Raw genomic sequence first — 22,028 nt, 5'->3', positions numbered from 1 at the left:
GAAAGTTTTTCATAACAATTAGTTATACCCATCAGGGGAAAAAAATACACCCCTTTAGTCTGTTTGCAAAATGTATCCAAACTCTTCCCATTCATGTTCCCATCTATTAGAGGCCTGTTCCCAGTACCAAAAAGGTGCACTGTTTCTAAATGAAATTGGGGTTTCCAGATGACAGGCAGCCAGCTCCATATGGCCTTCAGTGTCCTGTTTGTTCATAGTCCTTGCCGTTCCATAGCTGGTCGGTGACCCGACTTTTTCATTAGTAAAGCTGTCTTACTAGAGAAGCTGCTTCATACCAGGTTACCCTTAATGTTTTTCTGGCTTTTTGGAAATAACATGGAGACACTCTGGCATTCTGTGGTTTCATAGATTTTGAAAGGAAGAGTCTAAATCTAAATAGTTCCGCTTTCTTTCTTTATTTCATTTCCACCACAGAAGAACTGTTTTTTCCTGACTTGGGTTTTCGTCTTGCAAATGAAAACGAGTACAGTGTCTCTCCCATGGCCAGGTTTTCCAGGAGCGTCCTGCATCCACCTGTCCTGGGACACTGCTTGCACACAGTGAGAGGGGCGCCCAGTATCAGCCCCCAGTGTGCACGACTTCTCAGTCCAAGGGCTCCCCTCTTCCCTGCTAGACACCTCTTGCTGAGGAGAGCCCCAACAGCATCCATCCTACAGCGTTCACGGAGAGCCAGTTCATTCCTTCTGGTTGATTGTTAACATACAAATCCATAAGGTATGTACTTTCTAGAATTCATTTCTCGTTTTACAAAAGTTATTTCAGCTTATTTTGTATTTCTGAAAATCAAAAGTACTACGTAACCTGTGCTTTGGAATTCAGAATGGTAAGACAAGAAGGCAACCACATCTCCCTGAAGAAGGCTGAGCTCTTGTTTCTCACATCCCTGGCCTCTTAATACCTAACTTCCAAAGACCGTCATCGATTTACCAACTACTGCACCACCTCTGGGCTCATTCCCCTAATTCTTCTTGCTGCTTTCCTGTCTGACCGCCTCTTTGTTCATGTCCTCCCTACAGAGCCCAGGATGATTCTAACACCTTTCTCCCCTTCACTAACTCATAGCTCCATGGAGTCCTTCGTGCACCTCTGACCTCTCTCTCTACCACTCCTGCTGCCTGTGAGCAGCTCGCCTCAGCCCCGACTTCTTGCCCATCGCTCAGTCTCATGTGCCGGCTCCCTACTGAGGCGGCCTCTCTCACATTGTCAGACCTCCAGGCCTCCCAACTCCAAAGGCCTCACCCGCCAAACCTAACTTGATCCAAATCCTCAATCCTTCTGACTCTTAAAGCCCTAGCCTTCTTCTATCATCTTGCCACAAAGGCAAAAATCCTCAGTACATCTTCAAAGGACTGAAACCACCATATGGGAGTTTTCCACTCTCCTTTGGAACAAGAACTGTCACCCCTTTAACTATGGAACTATTGTCTGACTCCTAACAGTTCAGAAGTACAACCCTCCCCCTTTCAGGAAGACAACCTGTGTTCCTCCAGATCCTTCCAAAAGACCACGTGCTTTGAGGTTTTCATCTGTTCTTCCTCCTAATCTGATTAGTCTAAGCACAGTAACTGCCCTTCCACTCTGGTCTTGGCCAAGGAAAGGTCCATTTATTCGCCTCTCTTCCTAGCCCAGAGCCGTGGACAATCTTTGAAACGCCATGCTCTCTAGATCTTTCCTCTGAGTCCAAGGCCTGTCTCATCTAACATCACTCTAATCCATATACATTCTCAAGGGGAGGGGATATTATTCCTCGAAGAGGATGAAAGCTGGGTCTTAGGAAGTCAAAACATCTCATTCTTTTTATGTATAGAGTGGAGACAATACGTAAACAGATATACAGTATGATATACAGTATCAGCAGTTCATGGGAAGGATGCTTAAGGGAAAAAAAATGTCTAAAAAGGCTCCCGAGGATGATAAAGAAAGGTTAAAAAACACTGCTGTAATGTGATTCTTGCTTTTCTACCAGCTATTTTGCCAGCCTTGTCACCATGTCTCAACCTCATTCCCAAAAATATGGTCTACATTTGCTACAACACAACTTACACTAATTACAACCTACGAAAGGCAAACTTCCTGGAGGCCTTGCAAGTGCTCTACTTACCTTCTGGAGGACCCTGATTTTTTTCTGTAGCCAGCCCTACCTCTTTCATTAACAAACTCTCAAGTCATTCTAACTAACAAAAACAGTTGAATGTTCTTAAGTATCAGATCCCATCTTCTACCATTAATTATGGTTAGGACTAACCTCCACTAGGGGCACCTGGGTGGCTCAGTCAGTTCAGCGTCTGACTGCAGCTCAGGTCATGAACTCATGGCTCGTGGGGCTCTGTGCTGACAGCTCAGAGCCTGGAGCCTGCTTCAGATTCTGTGTCTCCCTCTCTACCTGTTCTTCCCCCACTTTCTATCTCTCTAAAATAAAGATTACAAAAAAATTAAAAAAAAAAAAAAAAAAGGACTATCCTCCACTAATGAACTTTCCTCTATTTGGCATAATTAATTCCCAATAATACTTCTTACTTTATCAGTTTAAAAACATACTTTGAACTTCAAAAAATACCCCAGGGGCACCTGGGTGGCTCAGTTGGTTAAGTCCGGCTTCCGGCTTCTGCTCAGGTCATGATCTCACGGTTTGTGGGTTTGAGCCCCGCATCGGGCTCTGTGCTGACAGCTCAGAGCCTGGAGCCTGTCTTTGGATTCTGTGTCTCCCTCTCTCTCTGACCCTTCCCTGCTCGTGCTCTGTCTCTTAAAAAAAAAAAAAAACAAAAAACAAAAAACCCCAGAGTACAAAAAAGAGAAAGGTACATTTTTAAATGATTAGGATCTGCCTAAAACTTCCTACCTGATGCTGTGATTTCAAGATGGGAAGGGCAGCGTGTATCACCGGGCGAGGAGGCACGTGCTTACCTACACCTGAGGCTGCGCCACCGCCCGTTACAAACCAGGAACGGGGATTCCTCCTATACTCTTGAGTTGTTGTGTTTGTTGCAACAGAGAATAGGTCAGAAACTCAAAGGTAGGTTGTTACAGAAACAACTTTAATGTTTTTTCTACCCTGTATTGTTTCAATAAATTATTTTTCAGATTTAACTAGCCTTTTCAATCTGTTGTGAGATACTAAAACCATAAATTGGTTTTCACTTCCCTGGCAAAAAATGGCAGACCAAGGCAAGTCAGAGAGAGTGAATTCTGGCAGTATTCCCTGGTAAAGTGTCCCTGGCACTGTTCCCAACGGGACAGGAACAGTGTCTTGAACGAATTTGCCTTCTGAAGGGTTTAGCACTGAATTGTGATAGCTGCTCAGGCAAAATTATTTAAGTAAATGGAAGCAGTGAGTGTAAAACTGTGCAGTGTGAAATATTTTACTCTCTTGATTGCTTTTCAACACCCCTTCCAACACATGTGCCTTCAGGACAGTAGAGCGGTGTGGCCTATCATATGCAGCAGTGAAAGTGTTCCATTTATCTGTGTAGAAGTCATCTGAGAATAAAGGATTAAGGGTCTTTTCATAACTAGCCAGGGTTTTTCACGCACAAACACATCAAATTTTGTTAAAATTATTACACTAAAATGGATCAACTTACACTGATGTAAAGTTTTAAAATTTCTTTTTAAAAATACACATTTAAATTCTGGAATTTATGTTCTGTTTTTGTAACAGACATGAAAACTAATGTTACCACACAGCACCAAATAAGGCCTTCCAAGTAAGTCTCTAGCGAAAGCCGTTAACACTTCAAAATGGCAACCAAGCTGAGGCAGCAGTTGCCTGCTTTCAATAAAGGTCACAGTTCACCCATGGAGGGTGGAAATGCCAAGATTAGACCTTGTCCTTTCCTGCCACTCAGACTTTACATACAGCATATTTAAAGATTTTAAATCCACCTTTCTAAAAAAACTGTAATTAAGATCTGAAATATGAATGCCAAAGAAGAAAACCTATTAAAATTCAAAATTCTAGGCACCTTGACACTTTAAGGGATTGTTTAAATAAATAACAAAAAGAGATTTGGTGAAAGATTCTCTTCTGCTTGATCACTTTTCAAAGCAAAATTTTTTCCCTCAAGTGTCTTGAGAGAAATTTTAATTTTCTTTATCCCTGCTCTAACAAGCCTTGGGTTAAGAAGAGTCTGGCAAATCGCCACACCCCAAGTGCCCACACCCTGACCTTTACCCGGCAGAGTCAGGTTTCAGAGGTGCCCTTCTACAATTCCAGATTAGCAGCAATCGAAAAGGTAACAACAATTTTGAGAAATAGTCCTAAGCAAAACCTCACTTAAATGCCAGGTAGGATCCAATTATTGAACCTAATCCTTAGTAACTACAACATAATTTTTAAAAGTTTTTTTTTTCTCCTATTAGGAAACCAATATGCTACCCAATGGATCTCATAATTCAACAGATAATTTAAGCCAGTCTCTTCAAAGTGCACTAGTATAGACTACTTGATTTAAAACTATCTTTAAACACTTAAAGACATTCAAGTTTTATTTACCTAGCAATACTTACTAAATGATCACTGTTTTCTGTAACTCAAAAAGATCATTTATATTAGAGAATCCAGAGTAAAGTACAAGATAACTGAACAGTAAACTTTAAACACAGTTTATTTAAAAACAAACATTTCATCCCTTTCTCTCTTTCTCCAACTGCTGCCCTCTGGCAACCACCACTCTGTTCCCTGTATCTATGAGCCTGGCTTGCTTACCCTGTCTATTGTGTGGCTTGTTTATTTTTAAGTTTTCACAAATAAGCAACATCATATAGGGGCGCCTGGGTGGCTCGGCCGGTTGAGCATCTGACTTCGGCTCAGGTCATGATCGAACAGCTCAGGAGTTCGAGCCTAGCATCAGGATCTGTGCTAACAGCTCAGAGCCTAGACCTGCTTCAGATTCTGTGTCTCCCTCTCTCACCCAAAAATAAATAAAAAACATCATAAGCAACATCATATGACTTATTTCTGTCTGACTAAACAGTAACTTTTCTGAACTCTAACCTCAGTAATTTTTACTTCTGGATGTTACTTACACAAACACACCCAACGATCTTTGGTTTGGCATCTGTGCTACAGATCAAACTATGGAGCCTCAGCAATCCCAAAAGGTAATTTACTATCTACTAAGAAACCAGATCAAGCCCATCTGGATCACTAGATCAAGCCCTATTATTTCCTTTTATAGTAAAAACACACAAAAATAGGTCAATCTCTGATACAGAAAGAACGTTCAAATAACTATATGAATAAAGGCAGTCTGATTGATTCATGCTATTAAGTGCACACCCTGCCAATTCATTAATCTGCTTACAAAAGGTTTTTATTTATAATCTATGAATATGTAAGCTTCTAATACGAGCTCTGTGTGGGCTATGAAACTTTCCTTCCAAAGAAATCAGGGAACCAAGCATGCTCCGTGATGTTAGCACAGAGCCTGACGTGGAGCTCCATCTCATGAAACGTGAGATCATGACTGAAGCCCAAATCGGATGCTTAACCAACTGAACCACGCAGGGGCACCTCAAGGTATCTTTTAAACACTATCAGAGCATTACTATTTAAGCTCTAGAAAGTTTCTGTAACCACAATTGGTAAGAAAAAAGTATACTTAAGGAAAACCATCAAGTGTACACTTCTTGAAAAAAAACACACACCACAAAGAAAAGTTTACATTAGTTTACATAAAAATTCAAGTTTTCAGGGCACCTGGGTGGCTGTCAGTTAAGCATCCGACTTTGGCTCATGATCTCACGGTTCGTGAGTTCGAGCCCCGCGTCGGGCTCTGACCTGGAGCTTGCTTCGGATTCTGTGTCTCCCTCTCTCTCTGACCCTCCCCTGCTCATACTGTCTCTCTCTCAAAAATAAATAAAGCACTAAAAAATTTTTTTAAAAATCAAGTTTTCAAAAGTAGAGATAAGTAGGTATGAACATCATTAAAACAGGACACCAAAGAGTCCTCAGGTACTATGGCTTTGAAATTTTGTGGAAATTCGTTTTGTTTTGTAAATATAAAACCCATTATAAAAATAAAGTTTGGTTAGCATACACTGAATAGCTATGGCCAACACTAAATAACAGTATTTGTGTGTTCTGCTTTAAAAATAGTCAAAAGTTAAATTTGATTTGGGCCCCAACATACCTCTCCATAAAATATAAACCGAAGTTCTACAGCAATGTAACAACATAAAGGAAATATTGTGTATCAAGACCAGGAAGTTAGGATACACCCAATGGCTTTATGTTACTGACAGATTTTAAAAAAGAAATCCTCTGAGCTAGCCTGGTTGGGAATTTGAAGCATGGCTGTGAGATCTAACACGTGCACTCCTATTCACAGGGGAGGGGACTTGGAAGCTGACCGCGCGGATCGGAAATCACACCCGACTAACACCATGATGGCCAAAGCTTATACTGGCGATTATTACCGTTAACAACGCTACTAAAGCATTCTGAAACGAGCCCCTGCAAACTAGCTTAATGTTCTGTTAGGAATAGGAGTATCCAAGTGGGATATAGGACAAATGACAAGATAAACTTGTCCAGGCTCAAAAACAAACTGTGAGGGGCTCCTGGGTGGCTCAGTCGGTTAGGTGTCTGACTTTGGCTCAGGCCATGATCTCATGGTTCATGCGTTCGAGCCCCGCGTCGGGCTCTGTGCTGACCACTGGCACAGAGCCTGGAGCCTGTCTTCAGATCCTGTGACTCCTTCTCTCTCTGACCCTCCCCTGCTCACGCTGTCTCTCTCTCAAAAATAAATAAAAACATTAAAAAAAATTTTTTTTTAACTGAAAAAAATTTACATCATGTGTGTCAAGGGAAAGAAGTTTCTAATACTTAAGATTTATGTAGTTCTTTGTGTTGGAAATACCAAAAGGAGTTGTTCATAAAGATGTGAGGCTTGTTCTTTTTGTCAGCATCTTTTAAAATAGAGGCATTACTTCATATACATAAAGCAAAACTTTACATTTGGAAAGTGGACATGGATTTCCACTTGAATACAGAAAAACTTAATGATATACATCCTAAAGGCATGCAGATGGATTCAAAGAACTCTTATCAAGGTGTGAATTATTACACGATTCCTTTTGTTCTTTAAATTAAAAAAATTGTTTTTTATTATTTACTTTTGAAAGACAGAGAGAGAGAGAGAGAGCATGAGCAGGGGAGGGTCAGAGAGAGAGGGAGACACAGAATCAGAAGACAGGCTCCAGGCTCTGAGCTGGCTGTCAGCACAGAGTCCGATGCGGGGCTCGAACCCATGAACCGTGAGATCATGACCTGAGCCGAAGCCGGATGCTTAACCGACTGAGCCACCCAGGCGCCCCTACACAATTCCTTTCAAGGATGAGAATCTTAACAACAGATCCAAGTGTCCAACAGATTCTATTCTGGGTCAAGCCCTAGGCTAGAAGCACCTGATTTTGTTATTTTCTCTCCTCAAAGTTTCAAGACACTAAAGTAAATCAGAGTTGAGACATCTGTAACCACTCTCTGATAAAAGGACACCGCTGATATGAAGTAAACCTGGAGACTCTGGCACAAAGCAAGTACGGCTGGTGGTACATGCTCTGACATACTTCATGAAGGAGCCAATTAGTCCTGACTTTCTTTACACACATATTCCTAAAATGTGGAGGTTTCGCTCAGTGCCACCACACTTTTCAGAGTACCATACTGGACCACACTATAGTAACATTCTTGGACATTTTCTTGATAAATCTTTGATCTTTCTTAACCCAGATTATTACATCCAACAACTTCATCATTCCCAGATCACTGGCACCCAGGTGCAGCACCACACATCAGATCAGATCTGGCGGACAGTGCCATGCATGAATCAAAGTGGGAATTACCTGATCCCACATCATGCCACTCTTTCCCTCCTAGTGCAGTTTGGAGTTCTCTACTGGAATGCCCAGTTAGGGACTAAAGCTTCTCTTGAATACCCATTTGTCAGCCCAGAAAACATACAAATAACCACACATCCATACCTACTTCTGCTTTGTTCTGGCATCTGCTATTAAGAGAACATAAACAGGGGTGCCTGAGTGGCTCAGTCAGTTAAACCACTGATTTCGGCTCAGGTCATGATCTCACATTTTGTGAGTTCGAGCCCCACATTGGGCTCTGTGCTGAGAGCTTAAAGCCTGGAGCCTGCTTTGGGTTCTGTGTGTGTCTCTCTGTCTCTCAAAAATGAATAAATGTTAAAAAAAACAAAACAAAACATAAAGAAGTATTGTTGTCTCCTAAACTTATTCTTTGTAACTCAATGGTGGTCAAGTAATTTTACACCTTTAAAATCAGAATTCAGGTTACCTTTTAGTTTTGGCAGTGCTAACTTGGTGACAGTTATATGCTTAGTCCTACCAAAGTGATTCACTTATTTTGTTTGATGTTTATTTTTTTTGTCAGATGGAGCATGAGTGGGGGAGGGGCAAAGAGAAAGGGAGACACAGAATCCAAAGCAGGCTCCAGACTCTGTCAGCGGAGCCTGACACAGGGCTCAAACTTATAAGCTGTGAGATCATGACCTGAGCTGAAGTCAGACACTTAACTGACTGATCCACCCAGACGCCCCAAAAATGGTTCACTTTAACCACATACTTTAATCCAAAGAAACAGAAATTTAAATTTTTAAGTTTTTAAATATTTAACTTTTATCCTCAGATATCAAGAAAAGTTTATCTTCCTCCTGATGCCTTTGTTGATAAATAATGGTCACAAAGGAAAGCTGTCCAAATTCCACATCTTTTCCCACTGATTTTCCAGTAGAGAATGTTTTCGGTAGTCAATTGCAAAGATGATATACAAAAAATACACCTGGTTTACAATGATTTCTAAGAAAAATTTGAGTTATAGATTAAAGCTCTTCCCTGTCTTATATAATACAAGTGTATTAAAATATCATTGGGGTGCCTGGGTGGCTCAGTCGGTTAAGCAACTGACTTTAGCTCAGGCCACAATCTCGCAGTTCGTGGGTTAGAGTCCCACGTCAGGCTGACAGCTCAGAGCCTGGAGCCTGCTTCGGATTCTGTGTCTCCCTCTCTCTTTCCCTCTCTCTCTCTCCCCTGCTTGTACTCTGTCTCTCTCTCACTTTCTCTCAAAAATAAAAACAAAAACATATCATTAAGACTGCCCAGACCTGATGGAAAAGCCTTATCAATAGGTTTTTCATTATTCACAAGTCTTCACTGCTTAGTCAATGCCCTCAGTGAGCTCCAACTTCACAAAGGTGCTTTTGGGTCAGATTAGATGGGAAGCTATCTGCCCTGGTAACAAAAAAGCTATAAAATGAAATGACAAAACTGATTTTCTTTTAAATGGTTAAAATCCACACTGATTGGAAAGAGGTGTTTAAAAAAATATTTTTTCATGTTTATTTATATTTGAGAGAGAGACAGTGCATGCACAATTGGGGGAGGGACAGAGAGAGAGGGGGACAGAATCTGATGAAGCTCCAGTCTCTAAACTGTCAGCATAGAGCCCGATGCAGGACTTCAACTAACGAGCCGTGAGGTCATGACCTGAGCTGAAGTGGGACGCTTAACCGCTGAGCCACCCCTACAGGCACCCCAGAAAGAGCTGTTTTAAGGCCCAATATCTGCATTTGTCCTCAGTCTTCACTACTTTGTCTGAAGAGGTTGCTATAAGGAATGTAATCTCTCTTCATTTTTAAATGGTTCTTTTACTTTACTGTGGGTGATGGTTAAACAACACTTGCACAGACATCCAGATCAATAATAAAAAGATATATGTTGATGATGCTTTCAATCAGGTGTTCGTTTTATATTGTAAAATCAAAACTTAATAAGTGAAACTATCAAGTCCCACAAAGTTTAAGAATAAATAAACCACATTCATTTTTTCTCATGGCCTCAGTAGTACAAAGAATAACATCGCAAATCCTGTGACCACTGCGTACTCAAAATGTTGACTATTTGTGAACTCTAATATTCAAATGATACTTTTGTTTCTGCTTTCCTTTACTAAAGGTGTTTTGTTTTGTTTTGTTTTTGAGAGAGAGACAGGGAGACAGAGAGCCAGAGAGAGAAGCAAGGCTCATGGTCACCCAAAGCAGAGTTTGAGCTCACCAGATGTGGGTCTCGAACTCAGGAACCATGAGATCATGACTTAAGACAAGTCAGATGCTTAACGACTGAGTCACCCAGGTGCCCTGTATTACATTTCTAAAGCTCAATAGTGTTGTGCACAATGAACTGTCAGAACAATGAAAAAAATCACATAGGCTAGCAACAAAGACAAAAGAACAATACACATTAAAGAATAACCAAGATTATCATTAAATGTTTCTAGCCTAAGTACTCTTGAAAAAATACATAAGATTAATTTCTTTGATAACTTGTTCTAAAAACATAAATATTAGATGTAATTTTAAATATCTACATTCCTATTTTTTGGATGTGTAGAAATAATCTACTCTAAGCTATAAAATGCTTCCTACCTACTATGTGAAATGAGATAACATATATAAGACTGTTAGAAACTGAGGTTCTCTAGAAATCAAAGGGATTACACCATCGTCTCAACGAAAACTCGGTCACAAGTAGCACTGCTCCCATTTCTAACTCAAATCCTTTAAATTATGGTGTAGAAAACAACCTACTTTTCAGTAAGTTTGAGAACACTTTTTAAAAGCGTTTGAGAGAGAGAGAATCCCAAGCAGCTCCTCACTGTTGGCACAGAGCCTGATGCAGGGCTCGATCCCATGAACCATGAGATCATGACCTGAGCTGAAATCAGGCTGTATGTTTAACCAACTAAACCACCTAGGCACCCCAAGAACATTTTCTTTTTTTAGTGTTTATTTATTTTTGAGCGACAAAGAGAGACAGAGCATGCGCTGGGGAGGGGCAGAGAGAGAGGGAGACACAGAATCTGAAGTAGGCTCTGAGCTGTCAGCACAGATCCCGATGCGGGGCTCAAACTCATGGACCACGAGATCATGACCTGAGCTGAAGTCGGATGCTTAACCAACTGAGCCGCCCAGGCGCCCCAAGAACATTTTAATAAATTAAAACCATGCCACTAGAACACCTATAACTAGAATGTATCAGTGGCAAAAACAGCATTAGAAAAAGAAGATACATCAGATCTTGGGATGATTACAATTTATCAGAAAATCTTAACAGAAAGATTAACTCACAAGATCATATATTCATTTAGGCACTCAGGAAAATATTTACGTATTTACTGCGGAATTTCTATATAGAAAGCACCGTTCTGGATGGTCGGCGTGTGTGTGTGGCAGGGGAGGGGATGACAGGGGGTGGTGGTGGGGGTGGTGGCGGCGGCGGCGGCGGCCAATTAGTCAGGTAGGCATGACTGCTCCGTGTAAAGGAAATAGGCAGGGGACTTCCTAAGAAGGAAGAGTCCAGAAGAGAAGAGTAGGAAAAGAGAAGTAACCGGGAGGAAAGCAGGATTATGCAGGGCCGCCTAGGCCTAGAAACTCTGGACTGAATTCTGAGTGAAATGGGGAAACAGTGGCAGGTTGTAAGCAGAGGAGCAACATAGTCTATGCTTTAATAGGATGTTGGGTTAAAAATAGAGTGTAGATGCCAAGGACAGACATGGAAACCTTTTGGGAGGCTTTTGAAATAAATTAGATTAGGGACAATGTGGTGACTTGGATCTGCCCTGGGTATGATCAGATTCTAGACAGATTCTGAAGACAGTAGGTTCCTGATAAGGTATCAAGGAAGATGCCAAAGTAAGAGTACTGAGTAGGTATCAATGGAGGTGGGGAAGCTGTATAGAGAGATACAGAGTTTAAATCTGGCCATGTTGGGTTTCAGATGTCTATTAAACATCCAAGTGGAAATAATAAGGCAGCTGCCTATAAGGATCTGGATTTTGGGAGAAAGCTATAGGCTGCAAGCATACATTTGGGAACTGTGGGGATAGAAATGGTTTTTAAAGCTAAGACTGGTGGAGATCACCAGGAGAATGAGTACAGAGAATGCTAAGAACTAAACCAGGGACACTCCAACATTAATAAAAGGAGGGGCCAGGGGCACCTGGGTGGCTCAGTCAGTTAAGCGTCCGACTTCGGAGCACATCATGATCTCACAGTTCATGAGTTTGAGTTCCATGCTGAGCACTGTGCTGACAGCTTGGAGCTTGGAGCTGCTTTGGATTGTGTCTCCCTCTCTCTCTGCCCCTCCCCCACTTGTGCGCTCGTGCACGCACGTGCGCACACTCTCAAAAATAAACAAACATTTAAAAAAATTACAAAAAAAAAAGTAGGGAACTGCAAAAAGATTGAGTATGAGTACTAGCGAGCTAGGAGTAAAACCGATTATGAGGTCCTAGGAAACAAGAGAGGAAAGTGTAATCAGGGAAGGAATAACCAACTGTGTCAAATGCTGCTGATAAGGCCAAGTAAGTGGAGAATAGTAGTAACTACCTATTGGATTTAACCTTGTATAGGTCATTAGTGATCTTGACAAAAGCAGTTTTAGAATGGTATGAAGGAAATCCCAAATGGAAGCTTTAAAAGAGAAAGGGGGAAGAGGAATTAAAAAGAATTGTTTCAAGGTGTTTTGCTGCAGAAGGGAACCAAGAAATGGAATAGTGGTGGGAAAGCAGACTTGAGAGAGGATTTTTTAAGGTTAGTTTAGGGCATATTTTGTGTTTATGAGAGCAATCTAGTAGAGAACACAAATTAGTGATGAGAGGGAAGAACTGCTGAAATGATATGCCTACAGGTGGTGGCAGACAGGCACGGAGCAGGGTGGAAATCTGTAGAGACTCTCACACTGCTAAAAATTCTCAGTTGAAGAAAATTAAACTTCAGGCAACTCTAAACACAACACTAAAAAGCAAGAACTACTGGTCTGTAATAATTTGCAGTATGTCCAGTAGTGCTTTCTTCTCCAAAAGATGCTCATCTGTTTTTACATATAACCAGGCTAGGGAAATCTAAGTAATGTATTATGTTAATGGTTCAACGTACACTAAGTTCATGAATAAAAATATGGGACCCATAGCAAAGAGTGAAGAGAGTCAATCAGATTTATTTTTATGCCTGGGTAGAAGGCTCCTTTATATAATGATAATCACCTACTTCAAGTTTTCGATTATGACATTGACCATTTATGGTTTTCCTGCAACAAGGAAGAATACTCTAATATTTCACATGTAAAAGTGAAACGCACTTTTCAAAACAAGAGACTGACTTTCCTTATGGGAAAAATACAATTTTGAAGGGAACTTACCAACAGTGGCCACTGGAGGTTGGGAGGGGTACTGAGAACTCGCTGTGGCAGGATACTGACCACCAGGTGGGTAAGGACAGCCTGGGTAGCCACTAAAAAGAGAGCAAAAAAACTCATTAAATGTTAATATGACTCAACACTAGAGTATCTTTAAGAATCCCATTCAGGAAGTTAAGCTTGACATGTTGTTTTATGAGTTAATGACTTTCAGAGATACAAGTGTCTTCTCAAGCAAAGCTGTACAGAAATTCCGCTAGCGACACTGGATTTACTCCTAGGTAAATGGTAAAAATACTCTTGGTTGGCTGTGGTTATTGAGGGTCATCTTCAAAGGAGCAGAAAGCAACCAGAGTATTTTTTTTTAATGTTTTATTTATTTTTGAGAGAGGGGGAGAGAGAGGGAGAGAGACAGACAGACAGACAGACAGACAGCATGGGCAGGGGAGGGTCAGAGAGAGAGGGAGACACAGAATCTCAAGACAGGCTCCAGGCTCATGAGCTGGCTGTCAGCACAGAGCCTGACGTGGGGCTCAAACCCATGCACGAACTGTGAGATCACAACCTGAGCCGAAGCCAGATGCTCAACCGACTGAGCCACCCAGGCACCCCAACCACAGTATTTCTAAGGGCAGTTGAACAGCATCAAAACTGGAAGCAACTAAAATTTTGTGAATACTTTCCCATTCCAATTTCCTAGCAATTGGAAATCATATTAATTTTTTATTGCCTGTGAACACTGATAACCTTTGTGAATATCTGAACTGAAAATTCTCCTCTTAAAGCTTTAAAATTTTTCTTCTCACTCTATGGATAGTCTGTGTCACTCATGTATTCGTATCAGAGTGAGCAGGAAGTTTCCTTAGAAGTATTCTCCTCCAACCTTTTATCCAAAACCGTTTTATAAATATTAACAAATGATCACCTGACAAATTGGTCATCTTTTTCTACTGGACACTAAATATCATTTTGATATAACTTCCACCTAACAGTCCTAAATTTGCATTCTGGAAAAACACTTGAATGGCAGTAGACTTCCAACATTTCCCACTCTTGTCTTCTCTACTCTTCTTTAGGTGATCTTTTAAATTCCTTCAACCATTCTTCACAGGACATGATTTTTAGGTCTAATCACTCTCCTCTGAATGGTCACTAGTTTGGCAGTGTTTCACTTAAAATGGAGAAGAAAAGTAAAACAAGATGATTACTAGTTACCTGTTAGTTTGACAACAAAATGTGATTAGTCATCAGATCTACATTTGCAATTTTCATCAATAGGCCTTCTACAACTCCATTAAAATTACTGATTAAAAAACCACCAGCTCAGGAGCAAGAGCTCTGAGTTCTGAGTCAGTAATCCCTTTTCAGTATAGTGACTCAGATTCTACCATTTGTACTACCAGCTCACATTTCATAACTTGTCCTCAAGAAAAAAATTTTGTGCAGGTTGTTCAAGATTCAGTGTAATCACAATACCATCTCACCTATCAGTATATAAAGCAAAATAAAAGAAATAAAATTGAAGCATTTTTGTTCTTGGTAGACACATGCCAAAGACTACTGAATGGTACTTTTATTTCTAGTCTTTAGTAACCCGGCTGCCATGGTGCAAGGAAATGGTGGCAATCTTCCTGATATTTCTCAGTCTACAGTTCTGAAAACTGGGATGGGGGTCCCTGGGTGAGTAGCTCAGTTGGTGAATGTCTGACTCTTGATTTCAGCTCAGGTCATGATCTCATGAGATCGAGCCCTGCAGTGGGCTCTGCACTGACAGCACAGAGCCTGCTTGGGATTCTCTCCCCCGCTCTCTCTGCCCCCTCCCTGCTCATGTGCATGAGCTCTCTTTCCAAAGATAAATAAACAAACATTAAAAAAATTCTGGAATAAATGTGTTTCTTTCTGGGGTTATTCCCATTTTGTACCTTTTTAAAGACAATCTGTGATCACTGCTGAATCTTTTAGTAACTAGTATAAAACTTTTCTAGGTCTACAGATATTAGCTTCCAAGAACTCCCTTTTCTCCTAGTTCCATTTTTTTGTTCATGGTTAATGGTTATTCTCTGTGTTCAGAGTTAAAAATTTTTCTTGAAATAATAATAGTACTATTTCTATCTTTGTATATTATTAAACAATTTGCCCTAGGTAGCAAATCTTTTCCAAACTTTTAAAGAGCCCTTTTTAAACTAAGTATTTACAAAGAATTTTCTAACACTTTATGTACTTCTTCCAATTCTACTATTTATTATACTTAAGGCACTGTTTCTAAGTGCTTGTGTAGGTGCTAAGATATGAATCCATTTTTTTCTCTATCCTAATAGGATCAAGGAACCAAAAAAAATGCTAAGTAAAAATTCAGGAGATGTAGAATGGAAAATCACTATCAGAGGAAATCAGGGAAGGCTTTGGGAGATCTATAGTATCTATGAAAGTTGCACCTTATTCTCTTTAATTCCTTTACTTACAACCCTATATTCTCCAGCCACACTACATACAGTGTTTCCCTATTTTTTTTCCTAGGATTTTGAAGAGTTTCTCACCTTTGCTTACATAAAATGAGTGGGCCAGACTTGAGAATTGGTAAGTATCCCCGAAGTCATAAAATGTTATAACTCTTTGCTGCTCCCTCCACCTTTAAATACTGTTTCCTTCTTTTTTTTTTTTTTTTTTTAATATTTATTTATTTTGAGGGGTGGGGGGAGGACAGAGAATCCCAAGCAGGCTCTGTGCTGTCTGTGCAGAGCATGATGTGGGGCTTGATCCCACGAACTATGAGATAATGACCTGAGATGAAATCAAGAGTTGGATACATAAACAACTGACCCACCCAGGTGCCCCTGAATTTCCTTCTTTAAGGTTATCCTCATAAATCAGTTCTTTCATTTACAAAGTTATCACTGAGCTCCCATCTTCAAAGCAGATGTGAAGTTCTGTTTGCCGCAGCACTTACCATTTTCTTTCTTTTCTGATACCAGGAAGCGGTTCCTAATACCTTATTACATGCTTGCTAGTACACATACCCAAACTGGAACAACTATTCTTGACATACCTTTTAGGTTCCTTGTATACATGCTGCAGGTGCTAAATTAAACTTTCAAAGGATCTTAAGATTTGGAAGAGAACTTAGAGATCATCTAGTCCAACTTTCTATAGCAAGAATAAAGACTCATATTCATTGTTTTAAGATAAAGATTCTACTTGAGTCACTGACTTATTAATTCTCCTTTAGGATAAAGGGAGAAGAGAAAGAGGTTCTGAAGTTCTTTGGCCAAAACCTTTTATATACAGAAAGAAAGAGATGGCAATGTGAAAACAGTTACCCTTAATAACTTGTTAGCATACTATTTACATTTTGAGATTAAAAGTTACATTTCAAAGGAAAAAAACCTGTCAAATTTCTGAAAAATAGCTGTTTCAAAAGGAACTTCTTGGTTTGCCTAAGTGGCACAGTTGGTTAAGCATCCAGCTCTTGATTTCAGCTCAGGTCATGATCTCACAGTTGCTGACGGAGAGCCCTGCAATGGGCTCTGTGCCGACAGCACAGAGCCCGCTTGAGACTCCCTCTTCCTCTCTCAAAAATAAACAAACATTAAGGAAAAAAAAGAAAAACTTAGAAAAGGAACTTCTTACAAATAACCTCACAAAAGACACTTTCATATTTACCTAAGTGAATAAGATTTACAGTTTCATAATATTTTCCACCTTCAAGTTTATCTACGAGTTTCTTTGAAATGGCTTTATTATTCAGAAGCCCACTTTCTTACTATACTTCCAACAACCGTTTCCTTAGGTCCAAAGTTCCTTCTTACTAGCAACTATTAATTGTAAAGCCTTGTAATTTCAAGGCTTTAGACAAGAAGGTCCAATTTCTAGAACTAAATCAGAAAATTAAAGGCCTCAAGAAATCTAAAACTTACAGTCTGTTCATATATTACAATCATAGGAATCTTTTTTTTTTATAAATGATGTGATACATTTTATTTTTTTTTAAATGTTTTATTTATTTTGATACAAAGAGAGACAGAGCATGAGAGGGGGAGGGGCAGAGAGAGAAGAAGACACAGAACCGGAAGCAGGCTCCAGGCTCTGAGCTAGCTGTCAGCACACAGCCTGATGTGGGGCTCGAACCCACGAACATGAGATCTGACCTGAGCCAAAGTCGGAGGCTTAACCGACTGAGCCACCCAGGTGCCCCTAGGAATCTTTCTTTATTGTCCCTGAAAGATGTTCATCTAGTCTGTTTACATCTCTAATGTAACAGTAAGCTTACTACCTTATAAAGCAATCTCTGAAATTAAGAAAGACCTAGAAACAAATAAGATTGCTGAATTTCACTTAGAAAATCCTGGATATTTTATATGTACATATATCATATCTATGTAGCCAGGAAATCTGGCTACTTTTATCTGTGAGGATTATATGAAGCTAAAAAGAGTTAAGCAGGGTTAAAAATTTCTTGTTAATAAAGTAGCTAGAAATCTCATCTGGACACCAGTACATGCTGGTCTTGCATTTTAAGTAAGCCCAAAGACCACCTCTGGAATATACTCCTAGATTACCACTGAAATAAGTATGCATTTGAAACATGGGCTAATAATTATTTCTCATTGATTTTCTAGTATGTCTTACTCATACACTGATCTATTAATTTAACTTACCTGAGTTATGTTATCATCAAATGGATAATAAAGGTTGGTAGTACATGTAGTCTGTGAATTAAATTAATAAATACCACAGGGACAAGACTGACCCCATTATGTAAACCATTAATTCATTCCCTGTAATTTACAAAAAAGGGAAATTTTTAAAGGGTATTAAGTATTTTTCTTGGTTGAATTCATTAAAATTAGTATTCCATTAACCTTTTGGCCATCTACCCTAAATATATAAAGTTCTTAGAAGGGAAGTAGCCAGCAAGGATTTCAAGGTCCAAAACCAATCAAGATCATTGTCATTATCCCACTCCTTCCTTTTCTGTAAACAGACTGGAGCTGCACTTCTCTAGAATGGAAGAAAACTCCTGAACTACATACATACCATAACATTTCTCCAATAAACCATCTTGCCTTCCACTAAACTGAAACTAAGTTTACTCTGATGCCCTACATAAGCACCCATTATTTTGATTGTAGAACTAACAGAATTTCTAATATAATTATTCAAAAGATTAATTTTTCATTACCTGGGATTGGGAGGATATCCAGATGGATATGCAGAGATTCCACTTGGCATGCCTGGGATATAGGAAGCTAAAAATAATTTTTGACATTTTAAAATAATATACATAGTCCTGGATATATAGGCTATCAAATAAGACAAACATCACTGTCAAACCACTGCAAAATTTCATACAGGTAAAGAATCCAAATCTCAGCACCAATATAAAACAAACACTCCATCCATATTAGTTCCTTACTGCAAGGAGTGAAGTATCTTCAAGCCACATAATTCTCAAAGCATTAAGTATGAGTTACGACCTTACACATGACAATCCCAATAAGGGATAACTGACAAATAGTTCAACCAGGTCAGCTGTCCATACTCTCAGAGTCTGTAACCTGAGACAGCAGCGGGTTTGACTGGAATTTAGAGGAAGGTAATTCTGCCCTCCTCTGGTCCAAGGTCAGCTTCTTAGAAAGTGACCTTTTCATTATATCTAAGAAATCTTTTGATATTTCTTTTAAGACCATGTTGACCAATTTGCACACCTGGTTTTGTTGGCTTGACTGAGAACTTTAAAAGACTTCAAATTACTTCAAGAAATCCTTTATTATAAAACTTATACACTTTTTTTAGCTAGAATGGTTAAAGACAAAACAAAAGCTTGTAAATACTAGGGGAAACTGCAAATCTAGTAAGCTTAAAGAATGGTTATATATATAAAGTTTACTTATTTATTTTTGAAAGAGAGAGAGCACGAGCAAGAGCAAGTGCACAGCAGGGGAGGGGCGGGGGGAGGGGGCGGGAGAGAGGTAGAGAGAAAATCCCAAGCAGGCTCTGTACTGTTAGCGTAAAGCCAGACTCGAAGCTCAACCCCAGGAACTGTGAGATCACGACTTGAGCCGAAACCAAGAGTTGGATGCTCAACCAACTAAGCCACCCAGGGGCCCTGTTATGTATTTTTTAAAGAGAACACAACAGATCTAGAACTAGTTAGTGGTGCCAGGAAGCTAATCGACATAGATGAAGAATAAGTTAGTTTTGGCTTTAACTGGAAATGACTTGTCTGAGAATCAATTTATCCTCAGTGAAATTTTTTAAAAATTTTTTAAATGTTTTATTTCTTTTTGAGATAGAGAAAGAGACAGCATGAGCAGGGGAGGGGCAAAGAGAGTGGGAGACACAGAATCTGAAGATAGGCTCCAGGCTCTGAGCTAGCTGTCAGCCTGATGCGGCGCTTGAACCCATGAATCGTGAGATCATGACCTGAGCCAAAGTCAGATGCTTAACTGACTGAGCCACCCAGACACCCCCTCAGTGAAATTTTTCATAATGAATACAATGGTGGATTAGTTCTTAATACAATCAATAAGTATTCTAGTGCCTTCTATGTGATCGACACCAGGAATTTGATGGGGGGGGGAAAAAAAAAAAGAAAGAATTCCTGGCTTCAAGTTGCTTCTGGTCTAGTGGGTAAGAAAACCAAGAATAATAATAGTGATAAGTGCTATGACAGGAGTAGAGTGCTGTGTGTGTGTGTGTGTGTGTAACTGAGCCACCCAGATGCCACAAGAAATGAACTTTTTTCCCCTGCTTTTTATTTTATTTTTGAGAGACAGAGAGAGATAGCACAAGCAGGGGAGGGGCAGAGAGAAGGAGACACAGAATCTGAAACAGGCTCCAGGCTCTGAGTTAGCTGCCAGCACAAAGCCCGATACGGGGATGCTTAATCTTAAGACTGAGCCACCCAGGCACCCCAAGAAAGAAACTTTTTAAGCACAGAATATAAGTGGCTGGGAGAAGTATGCTGATTATGGCAAGGGCCTTAGAAATCTTTACCAGAGTAGCTGAGCATATATCTGCAAATACCAATGTTCATAGTCTTCCTGTTAGAATGAACTATAGATATCATAAGTAAATTTTTTCTTAAGTATAATGAAGCTAGGATGATGTTCAATGCTATTTCAGAAAGAGAAAATACCTCCCAAAGTGTCTCAATTGCTGGATTCCATAAAACATTTTTTCTTCCTGGGCAAAACATAGTTTTGTTTTGTTTTTTATTTACTTATTTTGAAAGAGAGAGCACATGAGAGCAGGGTAGGGAGAAAGGAAAAAGGAGAGACAATGAGAGCAAGGGAGGGAGAAAGGAAAAAGGAGAGAGAGATCCCAAGCAGGCTCCGAACTGTCGGCACAGAGCCTGATGTGGGGCTTGAACTCATGAACCATGAGATAATGACCTGAGCCAAAATCAAGAGTCAGACACTTAGTCGACTGAATCACCCAGGCACCCAGAGCACAGCTGATCTTTAAGAACATGAAAACATGGGGCTTCTATTAAATGTCAGCAACACACACAATTTCTAACCCCCATGCTAGTTTCTCTCTTGTACACATAAACCACCACCTCATGGTTAAAAGCAATGTCCTCATAATCATAAGCAATTTTCCTTTTCTAAGGTTCCGAAAAGTAACTAATTCCACCAAATTTTGATTCTGAGAAACAACAAATGTTATTTTAATCCAAGACTGTCAAGGAAGCAGATAATGAAGTAAAGTAATTTCACAGCCAGAATAAAATGTGATACAAATACACATAATATATGGGGTTATTATAGGGATTCAGGAGAATGAATACAAAGTGCTTAGCTATGCAGTTAAGACTACATAGTTATAGTAACAACTCCATATGTTGACTATTACTATTGTCCAAAAAACTAGGCTTGACCATAACATGTTTTCATGTGACTCATACCTAGCTCAAAGTCGTCCTAAAACAGGAGATCAAAAGTGTTTTGAGTAGTGATAATAAAAGAAGTATACAATTTCTGAACTAGAAGATAATATTTATATATGTATCTACCCAAATTTCTGGGCTATTCTTTGGTATGTGTGTGTGTGTGGGAATGGAATTTAAACCTTCATCTCTTTAGAGTCATAGCTAATAATAATTGATATTATTTAAATGTATAAAAAGTATTAAAACCAGAATCAATAGACAATAAATTGGTCTCTTGTAATTTACTTAAATCAGCTCTAGATTTTACATGTGACACAGTGTGCAAAATGGAATGGCAATAATAATCTCTTTAGTGTGGTCTCTTTCTGGAATGCTGCACTTTCAATGTCAATATTAATAAAATTGGAAGCAATTTAGGAAATTAGAAAACTGCCCAAACTTTTGAAAAGATTATCTTAAGTGGTCACTAGCTACATTATTCAAGCAAACATACACGAATGACAAAGTAGGAAGTTATTTGCTATTTCAAACTTAAATGACCAAAACTGTCTAATCTCAGGCACCAGAGTCAACCGAATTTATTAAGATGAAAACAAATTTCTGGTCCAAAAGAACCACTACAACTTTTAGTAAAAAAACTACTAATATCTAAAACCAAACTTATTCTGTGAAGTCAGGGAAGAAAAAGAAAATGGGTTCAGAAATTCTTTCTGTTAGATTCTCATTAAGCAGCTAGTGAGTCAAGATGCTCCTCAAGGAGAAAGTAGGAAAAAACCTCCTAGACCTCCACCGCAGCAATTTCCTACTCAACACATCCCCAAAGGCAAGGGAAATGAAAGCAAAACTGAACTCTTGGGACTTCATCAAGATAAAAAGCTTCTGCACTGCA

At 39.5% G+C, this 22,028-nt stretch overlaps 1 protein-coding gene across 2 annotated transcripts in view; it reads right to left on the bottom strand.

Annotated features, from left to right (window-relative positions):
* The window catches only part of TSG101 (tumor susceptibility 101), a 43,423-nt gene that overhangs the window by 3,916 nt on the left and 17,479 nt on the right, over nt 1–22,028 (bottom strand). For both annotated transcript variants that reach the window (XM_029956039.1, XM_029956040.1), the window contains exons 6-7: nt 18,425–18,491; nt 13,249–13,340 (exon numbers count right to left, since the gene is read on the bottom strand). In XM_029956039.1, the coding sequence (XP_029811899.1) occupies nt 13,249–13,340; nt 18,425–18,491 (159 nt within the window). The remainder of the gene's footprint in view (nt 1–13,248; nt 13,341–18,424; nt 18,492–22,028) is intronic.

This window comes from Suricata suricatta, chromosome 11 (assembly GCF_006229205.1).
Source record: "Suricata suricatta isolate VVHF042 chromosome 11, meerkat_22Aug2017_6uvM2_HiC, whole genome shotgun sequence".
NCBI classification, from domain to species: Eukaryota; Metazoa; Chordata; class Mammalia; order Carnivora; family Herpestidae; genus Suricata; species Suricata suricatta.
Note: the sequence above shows the minus strand (reverse complement) of the source record. Positions and strands in the feature narration are given on the sequence as shown.